A 13,963-nucleotide genomic window follows, 5' to 3' on the forward strand; every position below is an offset into this window, starting at 1 on the left:
CATGCCTCCAAGTGTTTTAATTATAAAATGGACATTCACACAATGTTCCTCTTTATTCAAAATGTAGTCTGTCGACGTATTTGGTGTCAGATCGCTGCAACATTAGTTCGGCATTGCTGATGAGTAATTAAGTTTATAGTCTTAAATATAACATTGTGAAAACTGCATTTCAAAGGCTGCAGAACCAAAACAGTCATAGTAGCCATCAAGAAAGCAAATCATCGTCTTGCTCAGAACATAGTGTAGTGTCACGCAGCACCAGCATCAGACTCAGGTAGGCAGCTGAACGTGGAATTGGACATCAGAAGTCAGTCAGATGATAATATAGGAAAAGTTCCAGTGTGATTGTATATTTAATTATTATATGAATCTGTTTATGTACGTACAGTATTACTGAGCCAAAAATAGTCTTTGGGAAGATGACAGCTATGTAGCTATGAACGAGTATAGAGTACAGTGTAAACCCATATGAGGATGGGTTCTCTGTTGAGCCTGGTTCCTCTCAAGGTTTCTTCCTATCACCATCTCAGGGAGTTTTTCCTTGCCACCGTCGCCCTGCTTGCTCATCAGAGACGTCACACACACACACTTCACTTTACTTTTGTTTGTGTAAAGCTGCTTTGAGACAATGACCTTTGTAAAAAAGCGCTATACAAATAAAAATGAATTGAATTGAATTGAAACGATGTTAAACTGGTAGCTATAAGCGTCAATTACTCATTAGCTACTCTCGCTTGTAGCTCCAGTGCAAATCTAAACAGACAGCCTTCACAAAACAAGCATGTCTTGGCTTATAGACTACTTGAAGTAACAGAAAAGTTGTGTACATTTCATTTTTGGGCGAACTTTTCCTTGAATCTGAATATGAAGTCGTTTATGTATCAGAGAGGGTTGATAATGGCAGTGGTGGCTCAGTGGTTAAGGCTCTGGGTTAAGGCACTGCCAAGCTGCCACTGTTGGGCCCTTGAACAAGGCCCTTAACCCTTTCTGCTCCAGGGGTGGATCATGGCTGACCCCAACTCCCTAATGAGCTTCTATATGCAAAGAAAGGAATTTCACTGTGCTATAATGTATATGTGACAAATAAAGGCTTCTTCAACCACATTGTGACAAACAGTAATACTTTATTTAAAAAAAAAAAAAAAATCAGAATAGCAATATACTGTATACTGCCTTCAAGTCCTGTCAGAAATATGGTACGAGGAGAGCGGACCTGAACGCCATGACAATGCTGTAATTACAACTCAGGAATTTGCATTTTTCTAAGAGCTTACAGCACATGGTACAATTTAAGAGGTAATTTTGCATGTTAACTGTTCAGTTCTTCATTTTCTTTCAGGAAAGCAAAATAAACTTTAATTAATAAACTAAAATTAAATACATTTTTCTCATGCTGTCCATTTTTTTCTGACCGAAACCACCTGAACACACACCACATCGTAATCACGACCGCCCAACTCGTACGCTCAAACTTCAGAGGAGGATTTGAAGGCAGCAATAGTTACAACATAGTGCACACGTCCTCAACCCTGGTCCTGGAGAAGCACCCGTCCTGCACGTTTTAGTGTTTTCCCGCTCCCAACTCACCCAACCCAACCAATCAGCTGATTAACAGCCCTTCCTGAGTTGAAGTGGGTGTGTTAGAGCAGGGAAAACACTAAAATATGGGTTCTCCATGACCAGATTTGGGAACCTGTGACAGTGCATTTCTCATTTCAACGTGGTATAAAAAGTCAAAGATCAAAGTTTGCCACCTAGTGGTCATATGCAGTTTTGCAGTTTTTACAGCATCTGGAGGATGGTGACTGGTTTATTTGGTGCTGGCATTCTGTTGCAGGACTGAAGGAGGCGTGTCTCTGTTCCTGAGTAAGCACGTGTGTGTGTGTGTGTGTGTGTGTGCGCATGTGTTGGTCTTTCCCTCTGGTCTGGATCTCGGCCACATCACTTCCATAAAAACCCTGACCTGGATAGAACAAGAAAAAAGAAAAACAAGAGTGTGAAGACTGATTCTACCAGTCCTAGTAAAGGGGACATGGCCTCTGTGTCTGGCAGTCCCAGCAAAGGGGGCGTGATTTCTGTCTGTGGTCCCAGTGAAGAAGGTGTGGCCTATGCGTCCACTGGTCCCAGTGAAGGAGGTGTGGCCTATGCGTCCACTGGTCCCAGTGAAGGAGGTGTGGCCTATGTGTCTGTTAGACCCAGTGAAGGAGGTGTGGCCTATGTGTCCACTGGTCCCAGTGAAGGAGGTGTGGCCTATGTGTCTGTCAGACCAAGTGAAGGAGGTGTGGCCTATGTGTCTGTTAGACCCAGTGAAGGAGGTGTGGCCTATGTGTCCACTGGTCCCAGTGAAGGAGGTGTGGCCTATGTGTCTGTCAGTTCCAGTGAAGGAGGTGTGGCTTCCAAACCCTCAAAGCTAAACCTAGGCTATTTTATTTTCAGATCATTAATCACATGTGCATCATCTCAGTGCAGATGGAGAGGTACATTGCTGGGCCTGCAACACTACACCTATTCATGGAAAAAGAGTTCTGTAAAATATCCTCCCACTCCACTAGTATAAGAGGACACTTTAAATGATGTATTTCTTAAACTCTTATAAAATTGATGTGTGCTGGAGATATTTCAATACTTCAGATAAATATAATTCTGGCTTCAGCTCCAATGTCCTTAATAAGCAGGGTGACTTTTTGCCTCCATAACACAGCAACAACACCATAAAAAGTCATCCAAGCACACGCACACTCACACACACACACACACACACACACAATAATGGTGCCTGCCCTGAGTAAGATTAATACAGATATGTAACCTCTGTGGAATGTACAGATTGTGAGGCAAAACTCTCTTTGTCTCTCACACACATAAGCACACATCATATTTTACACTTCATCAGAACTGAGACTCTTAAAGTGCCATGAACTACAAATAACATGTATGCAGGAGTTAAACTGAGCCGCAGTGAAAGAGAGAGGAGCATCTTAATGTGAACTGCAGGCAACCCACCACTTTTGTCCATTTAATTTTTGTGTAGTGTAGTCCATTTAATTTTTTCGTATCTATTATTTACAAATATGGTATTTAAAACACTTGAAATGTGCTGTTAATTTGGTACTGCAATAAAATGTCTTCTCTATGATAAGACACTCACATGGCTACACACGTCTGACTATTCAGATGAAAAGAGGTTTCAAAGGCACTATTTAAGCGGTTACTGAACATCAGTGAATTAGTGAAGTGAATTACATCTCTTGCGAAAAATAAAGAAAAAAAAGGGACCTCTCAAGGTTCATCTAAAAGAGCCGACTCGTTCGCAAATGACACATCACTAGTAGCTACACATTACCTACATAATCTAGCTAGCTGAACACAACTCTGCATGGGAAAGGTCCATAACTCGTGTCAAAGCTACTACAACATTCTCAAACTTGCAGTTACTTCAACGGTAAAAGAAATGTACTAAGATTTTTCCTTAGACTTATTCTGTTAATAATATTCTTTGTCATAGATTAATAATTCTGAAAATATTCCTTGTAGCTTTATTCATTTCCATTATGAATCCATTGAACATTTGTGTGTGTGTGTTTTTTTTTTTTAATTTAATGCATTGAGTTTGTTTTATGGACATCTAGGTGACCAAAATATTGATTTATCCATAAACATCATTCTCACTACAAGTTCTTCATTCACAAATGTAAATGGAGCGATATACATCCTGCCTGTCTGCTTTAAATTTCATAAGGTGTACAAGACCAACCAAAAAGATGTAATGTCGTAATCCAGAAGATCTACAAGTAGTCACACTTCTATGCATGTAATTCATTACAGCAATAAACTAGCTGTAGGACTGTAAGGATTCAAGAGTGTGTGACAGTTTACATTTTTTGTGTGTGACTCACCTTTGGCGCTGTGTGTATGTGTGTGTGGTTAAGGGGTCTTCTTTTTGGTCTTGACGAGTCCTTTCTCCACTAAACAGCGATAAAACTCTTGGACATAGGTGTATATACACTTCCAGTCCGGCTCCCGCATCCGCAGCAAATCATCAACGTCTAGCAGACGAGGACAGCCGCCCAACGTCCTGCGTACACACACAAGCACACACACAATGCACAGCTGGACCATCATAGGACCATCATGGAGCAGCTGTTATTTGAGTATATTATTGAAACTCTCATGCAAGGGTTTAAAAAAATAACCAATCATAGGATGGTATGTTTTTTCCTTCCCTCTTCCCCACACAAACAGAAAAAGCTGAGTCATCTTAAACTCCAACGGTGTTGATACTGAAGCATCTTAAGCACCAACTTAACCAGCAACATTAGCAAGATCGTCACAATGTAGGTATCGGTGGTGTTGCGGAGCATAGAGCAGTCCTCTATATCTCCATGTTTTGTGTAGAATATCTCCATATTCTACACGGAATACTATAAGATCTGATAACTACTGAAATGAAAACGGTTCTTGGTAAAGGACACAGACGATTAGATCTTCTTCTCACTCTGCGGTTCTGAAGGCTTTCTCAAAGTTGGCTTTGCGATCGTACGGGTCCAGAGTGCAGTACTCGAACCCTTCAGGGAAAAATCGGTGCACCAGAGCGCAGAACGCAAGACCGTCAGCCCAACTCGACGAGAAGTTCTGTATATTCACACCCTACACACAAACATAACGAGGTTAGGTCCTATATATTCATTAGGAAACTGATTTTTCATGATTAGCTTCTTGAAGTTAGCTATAGTGTGTTGCATCTAGCTTCTTATATCTAAATTCAAAACCCTGTTGGCTTTAGGTAAGGGTACAGCTAAATGTAATTGTAAACATATTGTAAAAGAAAAAGAAAACCACTAACATAAATCTAAAGAAAAAAGCTGAAATTTTACATGTTGTGCTAGTGTATGTGGACAGGATTATAGGGTCACGTAAATTTCAGCTCCCCCCGCACTCACCTCGTATGGTTCAGTCTTGGCTCTGCACCAGTCCAGCAGCATCTGTTTCACGTCTTTGGTGTTCGGGCCGCCGAGCGCCGAGCCTCGGGGCACTCTGACTCCAGCAGCGGGAGGACCAGCCACACTGTGTCCAGGAAAAAGAAAAGAACAGACTTACGCTCTGTCTAGTTCATGTTCTTAGCAGGAAGTCAGCTATGGTAAAGAAATGGCAGAAATCATATAATCCTATTTAAGAATACTTATTGATAAGGTACTCTATTTTCAGGTGTTCATAAAGTGTTATTCATAGTGGCAGAGAGATAATGGATAATACCCATAATGCACTGCAAGCAGACAACAATTTTAACACAGAGAAATGGCATGTCAGAATGATTGTGTAATGAAATGGAGTGCAAAGTGAGCTGAATGATCTTTTATGTGTTTAGCATCCCAATTTCCTATGTCAGGCTCATACAAACTAATTAGCATGTTAGCAAGAAGCCTATAAGCTAGGTGTTGAATAGTCTACAGTGCCTATTCTAGTGACTCTTCTTTGTAACGGAGTATCAACATACCTCTACCCAATCCATGTTCTTTTAAGTTTATTCAACAATTATTACTTAAAATTAATCCTAATAACCAACAAGCTTGTCTATCAAACATTAACAATGTTTAGGCCACAGCCATTAAAGCACAGTTCAGCTAAACCAAGTAAATGCTAATGATACCAGTTAGCATGACAAAATAGGGTAAACTCTTATTAAACCTGATAAAACTCAGTTTTTACTATTAAAGTCTCACCTTCCCGATGTTTTAGGGAGTGAGCCTGTGGGTGCTGGACTAGGAGACTTCACTTGAGCTGTTTCTACAAAAAAAACAAAAAAAAAAAACAATGAAGGAGGTCCATAAAATAGAGAATACAGCACAAGCACGTAAAGTGAGGTACAAGGATTTTATTCAGTTAAAAAAATATTAGTTAGTATATTTGGGTGCTAAATAAAAATATGCCAATAAAAAAATACTTATAGTGCACTTGAAGTCCAACAACCAAAACATGTTTTGTGTCTGATGGCACACACTTTTCACTGTGACTAATTGATATAGAGGCCACGCCCCCTTCACTGTGATCACGATGTATGATGTGTGTTATATGAGGGAAACTCACTGTGTGTGTGTGACTGAACATTGCTGGGGCCATTGGCTGGTTTTGGTCCCACACACACACCCTGCTGACGCAGGTTCTCCTGCCGCGCCGCGCGCTCTCGGTCCCTCTGCTCTGAGGATGCAGCCGCATTGACAACAGGAGAGATAAACAAGAAAGATAAACAATGTGTCACAGCACACCATTTCATAAAAGGTTTCCATAAACAAATCCATTGCACAGATCGCAAAGTTTATCTCTTTTGTTAATGTTAAAAGGACAAATTTTGATTAACTAAATAAAATTGTGTATATTTGATTTTCTGCCAAACTATGACTTTAATGACCATGATTGTGCCAACAGCCCTGACTCTCACCCTACAAATAGATGTTGAGATGCTATAAAAACACGGCTCGAGAACTTTGCCACATTTGGGCAGCATTTACAGCACTGTAGGGATGTGACCTGCACCTCACCCCGCTTTTTCTTCAGCAGTTCTCTCATGGCGGCACGGATCATTCTTCTTTCCTCGAAATCTGTAGCCTTGTCCAGCTATATATATATATATATATATATATATATATATATATATATATATTTACACACACACACAGAAAAGAAGAAACGTTCAACACTATATAACAGTTTTTTTGAGGTGGATCTGAGTCACTGAGCTCATTTGACCCCATGCATTTTAAAGTTACATCTTTTTTTGTTTTACAGAACGCACACACACACACACACACACACACACACATACAGTACTGTGCAAAAGTCTTAGACACCATATTTTTTTTTTAGTATAAACTTTGTTATAGATTTTTATTTTATGACTTCTACATTATTGATTCAGTATATGAACATTTTAGATTTCCAAACATTAGTTTTCCAGAATAAAATTAAATGTTACAGGAAAATGTTTGTATGTCAGTAAAGAAGGCTGCTGGGTTTCGCTGCAGAAATAAGAAGCAAGTGCGACAGTCAAAGTCTCCAGAAGAACTGTGGCTGGTTCTGCAAGATGCTCAGTAAAACTTACAGCTAATTTCCTTATAAAACTGAACAAATTGTACCTGAGACTACTATTTTTTTTTTTTTTTTGGTAAAAAAGCAAAGGATCATCACACCAGATATTGACTTTGTTTCATTTATTACTGTTTACTGCTCTTTATAGTATTTTTTAATTTAGAAACATTTAGTTTCATTATTTTTGAAGGCATCTTTGCTTTGCTTATTTCTTTGCATGTGCCTAAGACTTTTGCACAGTACTGTACACATGCACATACACACACACAACACACACACACACTGCAATTAAACACAGTCCCAAACATTTTCAGCCCAAAAAAGGTACTGGAATCCAGTGTTTGCTAGCTGTTCATCCCACCATGTCATTCAGCACTTGCTCATCCTGGATGGCTGCAAGCTGTTCCTCTGTTAGCGGACCTGCACTGACCGCAGCCATTTCTTTATTCGCTATATTTCCCTCCTTTTCTGGGGAAAAAAAGAGAACAGAGAAGATAAATAAGGTCGCTGAGACATGAGGTCGACATGAAGTAGTCTAAGAACCAGTATCTTATCTTACACTTTCTCAGGTCAGGTGTTAACATGAAGATGTGTGTTATGAATGATTTGTACAATTACATTATAAATATAAGTGTGATGTACCAGTGTCGATTACCGACAAGGATATTATGGGAAACTAGGAAATATGGACCCTGAGCATAAACTGGCTAGACTGAAGATAATGATTTATTAGCTTGCACATAATGGCTAAGTCTTTTATACAAACCATGTAGAGGCAGAAACACAGTGGAAATGGGAATATAAATATACTAAATATATGGTAAAATATCAACATTTTCCTCGAGTGTGTTGGCAAATTACTAGGAGATAAGCAGTAGGATTAAAATCACACTGTGGTTACACTTAATATCAGCTGCTAATTTTTAGCATGGATAATGCAAATTGGTACGCCTAACATTTTCCTCAGATGTGCTGGAAAACTACTTAGTAAAGAATCAAATTTCTTAATACTGACTATATAAAGGGGCACAATGGCAGTGTAAATGAGACAAAATTGTCAGGAATATCAACATTTTCCTCAGATGTGTTGTTAAATTACTAAGAAAATACTGAACAGGACTCATTTTTACACTGTAATTACACTTAGCATCAACTGCTAAGTTTTAATATGTATAATGCAGAGAGGTACTGTGACAGTGTAAATGAGAAAAGAGTCAGGAATAGCACCATTTACCATTTAAATTACCAAGAAAAGACATAACCAAAAAAAAAAGAGAAAAGAAAAAGAGGTGCCAATCAAACTTCTGTGGGTTCCGAGCTTCCACTGTGTCACAACTGATAATTGAGGCTAACAGGTTAACTTGCTAAAATATAGCATTAAGTCTTTTATACTGACCACTTAAAGGGACACAGACTGTGAAAATAAAGACAACATTCTCTGGACTATAAACATTTTCCTCAGATGTGTTAATAAATGTCTAAGAAATGAGCCAGAATATCCCAATTACACTGTAACTACATGTAGCATCAACTGCTAAATTTTAATATGGTTTTAATACGGATAACGTAAAGCCACAGTGACAGTATTAATGAGAAAAAATTGTCAGGAATATCAACATTTACCTCAGACGTATTGATAAATTACTAAGAAAAGACAAACAAAAGAGAAAAGAAGAAAAACGAGATGCTAATGGAGATTGCAACGTTGCATTACAGCTAATAACTAAGGAGGCTAACAGTTTAACTAGCTAATTTAACACACATCATTTATACCAACTATGTAGAGGGCTACAATGTAAGTAAAAATAAAAGACACAGTTGTCAGGAATATCAATATTTTTCTCAGATGAATGAAAAACACTCACCGTAATTATAATTAGCACTGACTGCTAAGTTTTAATACAGATGATATAGAGAGGTACGGTGACAGTGTAAGTGAGAAAACGGTCCGGAATAGCAATATTTACCTCAGATGTGTTGATAAATTACTAAGAAAAGAGTACAGCTACATTTACACTGTAATTACACTTAGCATTGACTTGTAAGTTTTAATACGGGCAATGTAAAGCCACAGTGGCAGTATAAATGAAACAAAATTGTCAGGAATATTAACATTTACCTCAGATGTGTTAATTAATTACTAAGAAAACACTCAATATGACTAAAATAACTGTAAGTATAGGAAATCACTGGGGCAGATGGTTCACATCTGAAGCTCCCTCATTGGGGCCGGTATAAGAAGCTATAGGGTGAGATAAAACGTGCAATTCTGTATTTTTCCATTCAGAGGAAAGTAGACTTGAATTTGGACTTAAATGGAAGAAGCCATCTGCTATCAGAAGGCTGATCTCAGCGTAAACACTGAGTGCGCTAGCCTGTGCTGAAATAAAACACACAGCAGCTGAGGGATACAAGTCTGCACCTCACGTGTTGTGTAAAAGCGACTGGCCATATTCCATACACACACATACTGTACACACACACACACACACACACACACACAGACTGAGTCACTATGAGAACGAGTGGGTGAGCTGAGAGTCCCAGCACTCTATAGTGTAAACAGACAGGATGTGTGTTATCTAAATAATACAAAACTATGTATAACTGAGATCACATTATACACACTCTTGCATCAGATAGAACTGGTGACATTGCATAAAAGAACAGTTCACTGAAACATCCATATTTTCCCCTTACCCCAAAGTTAGTCGAACAGCCCAGATGTTTGGTGCCTGACGTCTGCTTCTTTCTCACAAATGCAGCTAAGAAGTAATGGAAGACTGTCTCACCCAAAACCTTTTCTGTTAATTTCTGCCTCAAACCATATGTAGTTCTTCAGTGATGTCACTCAGACGGGCTGATGTGGTTTAGGACACAATGGGACCTACTGTAATCTAAATATGAGCATTGGCACATTCCTTAGTGCCATTATCATTCCATATAAGAGTTTAAATTCACAACACGGACACATGGTCAACACATACTACCGCGTTAGAAAAGAAGGTTTAATCTATAACACCTGAAATGGTTTTTCATTTTGTTTCACTGGGGAAACCTTAAAGGTTCTTTGTAAAACCCTACAGCAAAAGGCATTAAGTAAAACCGCTTTAGAAAGCTAAAACCATCTAAAGAACCTAACAACGTAGGCCATCAAAGGTTGAAGGTTCAGTTGAAGCAAGTGATAATACAGTTCTATTTTAAATTTAATCCGGTAAGGAAGGAATTTCTTCTTTTTCGCCAAAATATTTATTAAAAAATAAGATTGCATAGCTTAAATAACAACATTTAAAGTAAGTATATGAAGATTCGGACATGTATTTTTATTAGAAAATGTTCGAGTTAGAATGACTCCAGTTACTTACCAGTTGCACCAAAGCTGTCTTGGCTAATCAACTACATTTCATTTGGCGTAAGAGGAAAATTGTTAAAATTATTTTTTTTCCCACAAATTATAGCATGTTGGCCTTAGATAACCTTTATAGTGTAATAAATACATGATACTTCAGAACACCATAAGATCAGTCTAATTCTAGTTAACAAACAGGACAGCCGATGACACTCACCTGCTGCTCCTGCTCTTGCTTCTTTGGAAAAGCAGGATGAGGCTGTTGGAGATGTTGGAGAGGTCTGTAGAGTCGAGCTGTGGAAGCTACTGTGTACACTCCCCCTCAGATCAGCCAAACTGAACTCACAGAGTCGGACTGTTTGAGTTCTTCTGGGCTCTCCTGAGACGCCTCCCAGGCTGAACATGGGCCGAGAGCCAGGAAACAGCCGAGGAGAAGCAATGAGAATGATGAGGATGATGAGGAAGATATGAGTGCTAGAAATGGGAAGCTGGTTTGGAACGGTGGGAGAATCGTCCAATCCAATATCACGGTTTTCAATACAGCTTCCAGCTCCACGTTTCCAAAGAGGATGACATTATTAATCGTGATTGTTTTGAGAAATTACTGGAATATAGTTTAAAGTAGACTTTAAGAGGATTAACGAGGATCACTCTTAATTCTTCTGTAGTTTATTCAAATGTGGGAACACTGTTTCCTCACTGTCACTTATTAAAAACAACAGTTTGTAGGTGGCACTTACTGCCAGTGCTACTGTTAAAGAAAAAACACTTTCTGACCAATCAGAGTTAACCATTTAGCAGCACTATGATATAAACTGGTATAGCACAGCATTAACAATACAACTATTTCAGATTTCATAATCAGGATATACTGTCATACTGATATATTATTTACTACCTTTTAGGGCTCGAGTGTTTCAGTCCTTGTGCTATGAGTTTTGAGGGTCTTTTTCCAAAACACAAAAATAGTCTTTTAAAAATCTTAGTTTAAACCCAGCCTAGACCTTTGAACCACATGTTGAAATCACACCAAACTTTTTTTTATGGTAAAATCCTTTCAGGGAATTTTTTTTCGAGTACACAGATTCGTCAAAGTGAGACAATGGTCACACCTGTTTTCTTTTGAAGAACAATCTGAGTCAGAGTTTTGAACGTGTGACAAGAGCATGTTATCGTGTCACAAAATATAAGAGCCAATTAAGTAACATTATGCAAATTCAGGCCATTTCTAATTTGCATATTCAGAGAATGTGGATTTTTTTTTTTATTTCTTGGTTTCTCGTATTGCTTTCCAATGAGATTTTCAGATAGAAGCAAAATGATTTAATAAAAGAAATGTTTATTTTGACTAATATTATAAATATATAATTGAGAGGACATTTTATTTAACATACCCTTGAATGTGTGTCTTCAAGTCTTTAGAAATGAGTTAAGCAGAATAATAAATTGTTTAATATGTTTTAATAACCACGAAATACTAAAAATGATCTGGAAACATTAAAACAAACCCATAGCAAACATTATTTTTATAAGAATATACACATTTATCTTAACTGGAAAAAGGCCAGAATCTATAAATATACATGAATATGCAATTTGGAAACATTCGCACATCCTCCTGCCATCACAAACAGTTTAACATCACTAGCTAACTCACTATCTAAGTTTCGTTTGTTGATACAAACTGGATTTCAGTATCGAAGTCTCAATCTGCATCATTATATTTTATATTACAGCAACCCAACCTATTAAAATACGAAATTAACAACCAAATTTTTGTTCATAACAAACATCTACATAACTATTTCTGTGGCTAAACGTTTTTGTGTTCAATGGCACATTCTTCAATCTCTGACCTGATTTCATTTAATAACATTATTATCTGTTTTATAAGAACCTACTGAGAAAGTGATTTAATTTTGACCCAATCACCAATCTGTATAATCTGAATCATCCATGCAAGACTACAAACCAGTGTCAGTTCTCAGCTTCAGTCATAATATACTAAAGCGATTATCATTATTAACTGTAGAAACATCATGAGGTTCAGCTTAGTCTGTTAGTTTAGTGTCAGTGGTTAGGGTAGGTAAATTACGAGTTCAATCTCATGACTCACAGAAAGCTCTTGAGCAAAACCACAACCCTCCACAACCCTCCACTTCTCGGCTCTGCGCTCGGATCAGATTCAGCCTCTCTTGGATGTTGGTTTGGATAAAAGTGTCTGCCAAATGAATAGAAGTAAATGATTATGTAAGCAGGCTGTGCGACTACAGGGAGAGAGAAATGCTGCCTTATTAAGGCACAACAGGAAAACATGCTGCCTGGCTTCGTTGCTGCTGTTTACATAGGCTACATCCTCTTCACGTCTGGAGACAGAAGTCTCAAACACACACACACACACACACAGGTCCTCCTACTGTCATGGCCAAGAATGCCCCATATATTCTTGAGATTTCAAGTGTCAGCTTTATCTCTGTACACCACTTTGGTCAAATAAAGTTGTTTTTAAATAAATTTGACTTGACCTGATGTCCAGTTTGAAGCATGGTGAGGTAGAAGGTGTTAGTTACGGATCAGGGTGCCTTTAGCGCCATCATGTGTTAAAAAGCAGTCATTAAAACAAATAACAAGCATTTTAAAAAGCATTTAATACAAGCGCTAGTCCTGGTGATCCCCTGGAGGTCCTGCACATTTGAGTGTTTTCCCTGCTCTAACACACCTGGTTCAACTCAGCCAAGGTTGGTAATTATCTGATTAGTTAAATCAGTTGTGTTAGTGCAGGGAAAACATTCAAATGTGAGGGACTGAGAGGTCTTCAGGACCAGGGTTAGGAACCTGCGCAGTCCCAGTGGTGGTGAGGATTCTCATTCTCAAAGCTAATCATTTGTTTTTTAAACTGAGCTGCTTGTACGATACTAAACCACTGTTAGAGTCAAAGAGCTCTAAACTATAGTGTAGTTTACTCACTGACTGTATTAAATGTATCTTGTTGATACACATCGAGATGCATGTCGTATGTTATTCTTGAAAAAGAAGAATATAGAACGTTAGTCTTCATTCGTCCTGTCCATCTCTTCTGATTATAGACAAGCGTGAGCATTAAAACCACACTGCAGAAGATGCAGGAAGCTTCACCGTTTAGAGAAGACTGTGAAGTAAGGAAAGGAGAGACAGATAGAAGGACAGATGAAAAGGGGAATGAAAGCGAGTAAAAGTAAAAGCAGTGTTTCGCATGAGGTAATTACATTAAAACAGCTGATAACTATTTTCCTGGTGTTTATGTGTGAAATAAATTGTCCATTTTTAATAGGCCATAAATAAAAATAAAGCTTATATAAGTGAAGTATGACAAGAGACTAGCGAGATCCTGTAACAAGCATATTTATTCATGATTGTAAAATACATAAAATATAATAAAAATTATTTACATCTTTCATTGTAGCGACAGGAGAAACGTACACACCGCAGCTGTACACTCACAGAGAAGACAGCTTGTCCTAAAGTCACTCAGTGCAATACTGTGCCAAGAGC

At 38.2% G+C, this 13,963-nt stretch overlaps 1 protein-coding gene across 1 annotated transcript; it reads right to left on the reverse strand.

The window, feature by feature from the left end:
• Positions 1-1,104: 1,104 nt before the first annotated feature.
• Positions 1,105-13,901, reverse strand: smtna (smoothelin a). The gene is made up of 11 exons (XM_026942524.3): positions 13,400-13,901; positions 12,549-12,653; positions 10,650-10,982; positions 7,445-7,551; positions 6,537-6,612; positions 6,085-6,195; positions 5,721-5,784; positions 4,941-5,064; positions 4,496-4,647; positions 3,897-4,075; positions 1,105-1,963 (listed from the first exon to the last, which is right to left on the reverse strand). The coding sequence occupies exons 1-10, from the start codon at positions 13,530-13,532 to the stop codon at positions 3,925-3,927; spliced, it is 1,356 nt and encodes a 451-aa protein (XP_026798325.3). The 5' UTR covers positions 13,533-13,901; the 3' UTR covers positions 1,105-1,963; positions 3,897-3,924.
• Between the last annotated feature and the right edge of the window lie 62 nt (positions 13,902-13,963).

This window comes from Pangasianodon hypophthalmus, chromosome 17 (assembly GCF_027358585.1).
Source record: "Pangasianodon hypophthalmus isolate fPanHyp1 chromosome 17, fPanHyp1.pri, whole genome shotgun sequence".
NCBI lineage: Eukaryota > Metazoa > Chordata > Actinopteri > Siluriformes > Pangasiidae > Pangasianodon > Pangasianodon hypophthalmus.

Bases quoted from the DNA above. Each gene is read 5' to 3' on its own strand.
- smtna (XM_026942524.3), bottom strand. From the start codon at position 13,532: ATGCTCACGCTTGTCTATAATCAGAAGAGATGGACAGGACGAATGAAG. The intron at 5,785-6,084 runs GTGAGTTTCCCT...TTTTTTTTGTAG, and splicing joins TGTTCAGTCACACACACACA to AAACAGCTCAAGTGAAGTCT. The intron at 5,065-5,720 runs GTGAGACTTTAA...TCCTGGACACAG, and splicing joins CTCCCTAAAACATCGGGAAG to TGTGGCTGGTCCTCCCGCTG.